The following is a 9598-nucleotide window of genomic DNA, read 5'->3' as shown; positions in this document are numbered from 1 at the left end:
TGATTCTCGAAAGATCTGTGTTATCGAAATTAAGGAAATGACTGTATTCTCTAATGTAATTGTTCATTTATTCTGAAATTTATTTTCAAAACTTCTGCTGAAAAAAACTGCCTCATAAATGTTCAGAACTTTGAAATTGTGGGAAATTCAAAATGGCGAAATCTAATCAAATATAATCATTTGAGATGTTTTTGCTGACCGGTTCTGACCAACTAAAAATTATTCAGAGATGTCAGAACATTTCATGTTCTATGAACTTATAAAATCAAGTTTTATTGAATTGAGTTCTGAGTTTCGTTGTTCTCGGGACATATTATTACATTTGTCACAAAAAAGTATTGAATTCCAAATAAACTAGAGTGTGGTATGAAGACTCGAAATTTTCGATTTAGTCTGGGTAAAAGAGAAGTTACCGTAAAACCTGTAATAGAAGGGCACCCACGCCGTCAAGTTTGAGCGCACTTATCTCGGTTCCTATGAGAGATATCAAAATAGTGTCAACTGATAAAATTTTTGTGATAATATGATAAACATTTTATCAGTTGTCAACTTTTTGATATATATGTGACAGAAACTGATAAAAATTGACTCAAAGTTAAAAGTTAGGGGGACCCTTCTAAAACAGGTTTTACGGTAATGGAGTTGCAAAAACAACTATCACACATGACTTATCATCAGATCTACCACTGAAAATTTTCTAGAACTTCAGGTAAATGAAATATGAGTACTGTTCGGAATAAAAAATCGAAATTTCGGAATCGAATTTAGTGATGCTCAAGCTGAGTGAATTATACAACAAAAACTGTAATTTCGAGTACTACCTATTCATAATTCTTTGCTCCATGACATCATCATGGTCACTTTTTTTCTATTTTCAGCTTCATCCACAAACCACTGGCTCTACACATCTGAAGTGCTCAAGTATTTCGTTTTCCCAAATCAGACACTCAACTTTGATGACACCTCAACAGCCACAGCTCCCGTTTATTTTAAGAATGCCACCATCGGACCGTGGTTGTTTTGTTGGGCTGATCGTGAGGGATTTTTAAAGGACCAAAATATTTGATTTTTCTTCCAGCCATTACTCCATTCCACTGCTCGACTGTCTATTATCTGACAGATGAGGAGCCTAGTGACACAACGACATCAGTTCAACGTGAGAGATTCGGAGATTCAGAAGCCAAAAAATTCCATGTTTTCAGAATCCGTTCGACGTGCATTTCTTTTCATGCTTGTTGGAATGATTCTGGATGGTTTCGGATTAATGATGGCAGTGATTTGTTATTGTTTAAAGAATCCGTATGCCTCTCTTTTGGTGTCAAGTCTATTACATATAAATTCAGGTATGGAATAGAAAGTTTTCTAGGTCATCAAATTATTTTCTCTTAGGAATTGCGAACTTCTCCTGTATCATTGTTTACATGTCGGCTGTATCTAAAGAAGTTGGTAACAAAATCCACGCTGCAAGTGAAATGGATGACCCACTTTTCTATATGTCGTATGGATTCTCGTTCTGGTGTTTGAAAGTAAGTTTTCAGAGGATAAATTATATCCTTTTCAATTATTTCAATCAGGCAAGCTTCCTGTTTACGGAACTAGCTGCACTATTTTCAATTATCGTCTATATGGCGAAACGAGATGAGCGGACCTTCAATCGCTACAAAATACGAGCCACTTTCAATGCACAAAAAGAAGTGAGTGTTCTTTTTCAAAATTTTATTACAATTACATCCTTATCATTTTCTAAATTGTCTATTTTCACATAATTTTCATGATTATCCATCTTGGTCCACTCTGCTGGCGACCCTTTTGCATAATACTGGAACACTAGATTCGAGATGAAAAGTATCACAAAATGGCTCATCCAAACCCAATACCACTCATTCCATGTGTCGTATTTCACAAAGAAATTCACAAAAACTGGAGCTATAAGGGCAGCAAGGCAGTTGAAAAAAGAATTCATTCCCATGACGAAGTGATTGTGTTGGCTGAAAAATTGTATAAAGCGGGACTACGGCCAAAAATTTTTATTGTATCAAAATGTTCCCACTCTTATGTATTTTCCTAATATTATTATGAAAAAGTTCAAAAAAAATTCCGAAATCTTTGAAATACTAGAAAAAAAAAACATAACTTCAATACAATAAAAGTTTGTGGTCGGAGTCCCCCTTTGAGAATTAGAATTCTAAAAACCCAAAACTAAAACTCACGCTGCATAAATAGCAGAACATCTGAAAAATCCTCCACAATTGAAACCAATTATTGCACATGACACCACTAACATCCATAATCCCATGTAAGGATGACTAGTTGGGATGTAAGCCAATCCCAAAAACGTTAAACTCATTCCTCCTAAAGCCAAACTATTGAATATCCGAACCGATGTGTTTGGCGAACAACATCCTAGTTTATCAGCTGAATATCCTGCGGAGACCTTCACAAATGCTGTTATCACTTGTGGAAGAGCACTGAATGGTCCTGTGTCTTTCACAGAGAATCCCAGAATTTTATGAAGATATGTTGGTGAGAATTGCATAGTCAGCTGGATTCCCATGAAATTTGCCAAAGCTGTTGCCCAGATACTCAGAACTACAGGATCCTTTAGAATTTGTCTGAGAGGAACCGGTTGTCTTTTGGTTTCTCGTTTGCCACGCTGAATTTTGGATAGCTCAAGTTGGGTGACCAATTTGTGAGAGATTGGGTTTTCTCTGAAGTTTAAAAGTTTAATCATAATGACCTCAAAAATTAGGTACCTGTAAAAAACAAAGAACACTGTGAATATCAAAATTGTAACCAGCGAATGCACATAATACACAGAAGGCCAGCCAATAGAGGAAGTGCAGAGAGCTCCAGAAACAGGCATAGTGAATATCGGACCAAGCTGAAGAACTATGGTTAGGAATCCCTCTAATTATAGAACTCTTACCTGAAAGAAACAAGAAAGACATGCAAAAAAGAATGCTCCTTGTGCTTGCATGGACCATTGTCTGGTGACTATTCCGATTAATGTGAATCCAGTAGAAAGCCCCATTCCTTGGAAAAATCGCATTGCTAGGAGAGGATAGTATCCCAAATAGGCCATCCATGGAATTAGAGCAGTAGTCAGGGCGGAGAAAAAGCCAACTAGAGTTACAACGGCGTGAGATCCAGTTTTCTGAAATATATTAGGTTGTTCGGAAAGTTCTTTCCATTTTTGATCTGTTGTTGTTTTCAAACTTTGTTTTTTGAACGGGGTAAAAGCGAGGAAGCTGTCGTTTTATCAGTATATTAGTGGGGTCTAATAGTGTCTGCACCCCAACAGAGATCATTCCTCCCTTTTCGTGTAATAAGATATGCTCACTGTTTTCGGCTCTATCAATTTCCATTTTTCGACTATCATTTTAATTGTATTTATATCTGATCTTAAATTAGCTGAAATCGATCGCCAACTAATAGCGGTTAACAACGCAAATGCACCCATTCGAACTACCATCACAACCTGGATTCAGTAATTTGAAAAACGGGAATTCTTGTCTGACGAAAATCCCCCTTCAAAAAGGCAAATGGGCTTAGGTTTGGATGCATTAAAAGCCGGGAAAGAAAGGGACCCTCCTCAAACTGTGCGTGATATATGAAGTACATCAGTGGCAAGCCTTTCGTTAAAAAACCGTAGATTGAAAACTCTCGGCACAGTCAAAAAAGTGGGAAGAAATTGACCCCATCTTTTGGCTCAACACAACTTTTTTCACCGGGTGGGCACCTGTTTGAATCTTCTCATCCTGCGTTGCACACATGAATGTTGGAATCAAACCATTGCTAGTGGTGATAAATGGGTAATGTGTGATTACAATAAGCAACATGCCATGTGTGTTGACAAAGGCACTCAACCACCAGAAGCCTCGTAACGTGAAATTCGTGTTAAAAATGGGATGTTGTCGGTATGGTGGTCTACCAAAGAATGGAGTATTAGGAGCTGCCTGATAATAGTGTCACTTTTACGACCCATACCTATTCTTGTCAGGTGACATAACTCAGACTTTATGTGGATCTCGATTGGAGAGGAACGCAAAGGTTTATTTTGAAAATTAAAATTCGCAACCTCATGCGGGAAGGAAGACCCAGGCCGATCTCGGTGGATATGTCTAGACGATTCTGCCTTATTCACTGTATAGCTCTAACCTTCTACTTTCTGATTATTACCCATCCAGCCACTTCTAACGTCATCTGATTGACGAAAAATTACTTCAAAACAACGTATCAAAAATGGGTTGACTTGATTTTGAACTCGCTGTGACCGGAGTTCTGGAAGGAAGGCATCCACAATTTAGTGGGGCATTGGCAGATAGTCATTGATAACGATGGTCATTACATCCAATTTATCCGACATCGTTTTGACCTATTTTACTTTGAATGTATCTGGCGCTAAAAATGGAAAGAACTTTCCGAACAACCTAATAAGAAGGTTACTGTGGTTTTGTGACAATGTGTTTTTCTTCTAATTTCTTTCATCTTTGACCCCTTTTTTAGCCTACCCAACGAGCCGGAACTGGGAGACGTGCCTCCTGAGACTTCTCCTAGCTCATCTTCACGTGCAAAAATTGTGACTTTTTGCACGCAGGTCTTAATCTCCTCTAGTCATAAAACTTTGAAAATCCCTTCCTTCACAAAAGAACACTCAATAAAATGTGTGGTAGATTTATGGTCAGCTGACAATGTAAACTTTTTGGAAGAGATATTCAAACTTTGGAATATACCGTAAACACTCTAATAGAAGGCCACCCTAGCTCTTTGAGCTCAATTATCTCAATTCCTATGCAAGATTTCAAAAAAATATCATTTGGTGATATTATGGCAAACATTTTGTCAGCTTACAGAATTTTGTTATTTCTTATAGAAACTGTCTTTTAAAATGAAAATGATTTTATTGGGACGAAGCCCATCCTGTAGGTGCACTCGAGCATTTTAGTTCTTTCAAAAGATTTCAAAAAACTTCCAACTGATAAATTTTTAATCACAATATCACCAATTTTTCATCAGTTGATGAATTAATTTTTGATATCTCTTATAGGAATCGAGATCATTAAGCTCAAATGCAGGTGAAGTGTCTCTTGGTCTTTTAGTAAACAATCAGACTTTGGTCCATAAAAAATAGCTTACTTGAATTATATACATAAATGGGTAGACGGCGGTTATTGCTCCGATTGCGACTGCTGAGAATAATGAATTAGATTCAGAAGCTGAATATAGATAACGTTTTTCCAAAATCCGTTTGTTCATCAAAAAGTCCATCGAGGTCACATTGTAACTTGTTGACATACAAATGATGGTGAAATTTAGAGTCAATGTGTTGGATTGAGAAATCGCAAGACATAGAAGACATATGAATAGAATCAAGAATCGGGTCCGGTGTCGAAGTTTTGAAGGGTAACCTTTGGATTCATGGGAAACTGCAGAATTCATAGTGAAACCATTGAAAGTACAGAATAGTTAAAAGTGTGTTTCTGTAGTGGTGGCTGACGGTCGATCAGGTGAACCGGTGTGGGCGAGACTATGAGGGGGAGACAAAATGGAGGATCAAAAGTCAAAATGTTGTAGTACACTGTGTAATGGAGAAAATAAACACAAGAAAGATAAATGATTTGGTAGTGGCCATAAAGTTGATTGTTAAAATCGATCCAATTACAGTGGTAAATTTCAATTTGATTCAAATGGAATCACAAATTTTTACCAAATACCAAAAAGTAACTCATTACCAGAAAAACCTAGGATTTCGAGAAAATTGTAGTTTTTTACCGGTTTTTCAAAAACATATATAATGAAAATATTTACATCATCCATTATTTTTTCAGAAACCTGAGACTACATCTGAAGATCAAGACCGACAGTTGAGTATTCTGACAGACTCCTCACATACTAGATTTAATAGGAGAACTGGGTAATTTTTATTCGTTTTTATCCTAACAAAGATTTTGATTTCTTTTTCTAGATCCCACACAACTGCTGATTCCCCCCCACCCGAACTCGACTCAATGATAAAGACTTCTGGCTCCGATAGAGCTCTTCAAAAGTACAAAACTGGAATCCAAGGCTCGTTCTCACTTCTAGCAGAGTCGTTTAATCATCTGCCAGAACAGAGCAGGTCCGGAAGCGAGATATCATATAATGGAAGACGATCGACGATTCGCAAACCACCCCAACCTTCGAAATCGCAGCCATTGAGGCGGTTTGCAATACCAGTGTCGCAGGGTTATCCTTCATTGAGTTAAATTTCTGGTATTTCATGAAATAAATTATTTTTCGATGTTTAAATATATTATTTTTGAATTTTTTGACTGTCATCACAAGACCAATGAGAACTTGTCGGTCTGTTAAAGTAGTTTGCAGAGATGTTCGGAACGGTATTCAGAATTCCGAAAACTCCGACCGGAAAATTTTCGAAGCTTTTTTCAGAATCCGAGACTTTCGGACTACGGTATGTCAAAGGTGCACACTGAAAACTCGCTTGCGGGTCTCGAACGGAGTTACTTTTGATATTTTTTTTGCGCTGTCGAAATCTTTCTGTCAATTTTCAACAGTTTTCTTGTGTTTTTGTAATGGAAAAGTGGAATTTCTTCTTTAAAATTGTTTTTCAAAATTCCGAAAAATCAGAGATTCCTGGTAGTTTGGTTTCACAGCCATTCCATTTTTCAGTTTTTCTCTTCAACTTTTGCGAAATCCCCCCAAAATTTCAAAAAGCGCATTTCGAAATTTTTTTCCCTCTTTAGACTCACATATATTCCTTTTCGTAGTGTATAAAAACGCCCGCGAGGTTTTGTATAGCTTATTTGAGCTCTCCACTTGAAAAACAAAATTTTGAATCGATTTTTGAAATTTTATTTTTCCAGATTTTTCAACGAAAAAGAAACCTTCCTTTTCCTTTTTTTTTCAAAGGAAAAACTTCAGATGACTGACTTCAAATGGCTTTCTTCCAAATTAAATTCACCTTTCCAATTTCCCACCCAACTCATTTAATTTCTATTTGAAAATTTCCTTTCCAAATTCCGTAGTTTTCGAATCGAAAGCAGAAAAAGCCAAATCTCTCCACCCACAACTTAATCTCTGTATATATATAGCTGAATTCTCAATGCGCTCCTTTTCGTTTCGTTTCGCTCAATTCCTATATTTCTATTCTCCTGCTTCTTCCCGTTTCGCTTCTTTTTCTCCTATTTCGCAGTTTTCGCCAGTTTTCAACACAAAATATTTTTGCTCACTTCTGCCATGATTAGTCTCACTTACGCTGGCTCTTGCCTTTTCTTTAACGTCTCTCCATCTACTACACACTCACTTGCACTTCAGCATAACATCTACATTTTCATTTTTTCCAGAATTTACGACGGCGAGCCCACAAAACGAAAGAAATCCTTCTCCGTCCGCTTCATTCATGTCGTTTCTTTCTAACTCGTGTCAAATGACACCTACTCAAAAACGTAAAACTAAAAGCGTCGGACCGAAAGCGAAAAAGTCTAAAACAGAAGATATCGACACATTATCTCAATCGCTGATGAATCAAATGAAAGCGACAAATCCAAAAGATGAATTATTGCTTCAGCAGTTATTCTGTCAGACGACCGATTCTCCTGTTTCTAATGTAAGTTTTTTATAGTTTTGAACCCTCATAAAAATGTTTTCAGTCCACAAAAAAAGCGTCACGTCACCATGTTCCTTATACTGCCAGTTTCTGCGACATCTGCAAGAAAGAAGTTTGCAATAAGTACTTCCTCCGTACCCATATGTTCAAAATGCACGGAATTGTTATTGACGAGAACAAGACGGTCATAGCGAAAATCGACACGAGAATGAACGAAGGAGAGCTGACATTCAGATGTGAAGACTGTAAGCAAACGTTCAGAGCACGAGATGCGCTTCGGGAGCATCGATATGAAGTGCACGGACTGAAATTGGCGCCGCCACCATCAGATTCGCTAGGCGAAACAAGCGACGATTCGTCAGGATCTCCTAGCCCGCCAATCGAAGAATCTGATGACTTTGCAAACATTTTGTCGATTATCAGCGAAGCAGTCGAAAAATCCACAGAGACTTCGGAAGAGAAGACGACGGATTTCACTAAAGCATCAGAAAGCGTATCGGAGGAATCTGAAAAGGTGGAAAACGAGGTCGAGTGTACCCATTGTAGTGAAAAGTTTGCGCCGGCAATGATGGGATTCCACGTCATGCAAGAGCACATGGGAGCTATCGGTGACAATATCGACATTGTACTTTCGATGCTCAATCAAGCGGGAACAGCACCAAGAGAACCATCTCCCATTGGATCAGAAGAACCCCTCAAATCTTCAGAAGTCGTCAAGAAAAATTTGAAAACCACCCGAATTCATAAACGTCGTCAAAAGTGTACGGAATGCAGCTATCGCACTCGTAGTGATAAGAACCTTTTGATGCATATGATTCGGCACGAAAAGATGAATACGGCGGGAGAGGCTGAAGCGATCAACGCAGAAGCGATTTTGAATTTCACGCAGATGTTGGCGGGCGAACAAGCAGAGACAAGTACAACTTCAGAAGCGCTCAACGTCGACTCGGAAGTTCTTCAGAAACTAATGATGGAGGAACTCGAAAAGCAAGCATCAGCACTTCTGAAAAATCAGAACCATACCGATACGGTAAGTCAGACGGAGATGCGCGTTGCGGCCGAAATTACACTTTAAAGGAGTTTTCTCAGATGTCTTTTAAAGGTGGGGGGACAGGACATTTTACGGGGGATTTTTGGGGCCAGAGTATGCATTCTACCGTAACGGTGTACAACGCCTAATGTCACTCTGCGTACAGCTGTCGCCCTCGCCTTTATGTATGCAATCGGGCAGCTGCTTTCTCTTTGCACGCGTAGCTCAGTCGGTAGCGGCGCCGCACCTCCAACACTCACCTCGACAAGTTCAACTCCTCGAGGAGCATATTTAAACGGAATTTCGACAACATTATTCTTCTCATGTCTCCCCACCTCTAAAGGCACATCGTCAGTCAGTAGCGAGAAAAGCGAAGTTTTGAGAAAAAGTTCATGCACCTTTAATACCGTACCTCATTTTCAATTAATTTAAGTCTATTTTTAGGCTTTTTTCATAAGGAACTTCTGTTTAAAAAATGAAGAAGCGAGCGAGAGAAAAAATAGACAATATTTGAATATTTGTGAATAACGATTTAAAGGCGCATGCACTTATTCGAGAAAAGCCTCTCTCTTTTTCGCTGCTGTACCGAAGATGCGCCTTCATTTTCGCCGCCGGCTAGAGAATTTTTCAACTCGTTATTTTCAGAGTGGAAGTGTATCCCCTGCCGAAGTAGCCCTCGATCGAAATCATGAGGAAACACAGCTTCTAACCCAAAAGATTCTTGTCAGGTGCTCCGATGAAAGCGGTAAATAACTTCAGGAAGTTTTTTTCTCTCATTCAGCTTCATTTTTTCAGGCCAACTCCCCGCCGAATTCCTCTTGAAATTGCCAGTTCGCACACTTCTCACGGAAACACGAAAAATTGAATTTGAGCTCATTCCGACTGCTGACTGAAATTCTCATCGAAATATGATATTATTCACAAGTGTTTTATTGTGATTCTACCCCTACCTTGTCTACATA

The 9598-nt window shown here is 38.5% G+C and overlaps 2 protein-coding genes across 2 annotated transcripts; one reads left to right on the top strand and one right to left on the bottom strand.

The window, feature by feature from the left end:
* Positions 1-229: 229 nt before the first annotated feature.
* On the top strand, positions 230-9529 carry Cbr-stg-1 (the record flags this gene model as incomplete). The annotated part of the gene is made up of 12 exons (XM_002630914.1): positions 230-335; positions 879-1034; positions 1079-1156; positions 1203-1343; positions 1390-1526; positions 1575-1694; positions 5829-5914; positions 5966-6225; positions 7344-7606; positions 7650-8636; positions 9282-9381; positions 9432-9529. The coding sequence occupies 12 exons, from the start codon at positions 230-232 to the stop codon at positions 9527-9529; spliced, it is 2532 nt and encodes an 843-aa protein (XP_002630960.1).
* CBG02699 lies at positions 1960-5439 on the bottom strand (the record flags this gene model as incomplete). The annotated part of the gene is made up of 6 exons (XM_045242469.1): positions 1960-1988; positions 2211-2231; positions 2365-2708; positions 2754-2881; positions 2927-3154; positions 5137-5439. The coding sequence occupies 6 exons, from the start codon at positions 5437-5439 to the stop codon at positions 1960-1962; spliced, it is 1053 nt and encodes a 350-aa protein (XP_045092233.1).
* Positions 9530-9598: the final 69 nt, after the last annotated feature.

This window comes from Caenorhabditis briggsae (assembly GCF_000004555.2).
Source record: "Caenorhabditis briggsae complete genome, chrII, whole genome shotgun sequence".
NCBI lineage: Eukaryota > Metazoa > Nematoda > Chromadorea > Rhabditida > Rhabditidae > Caenorhabditis > Caenorhabditis briggsae.
Note: the sequence above shows the minus strand (reverse complement) of the source record. Positions and strands in the feature narration are given on the sequence as shown.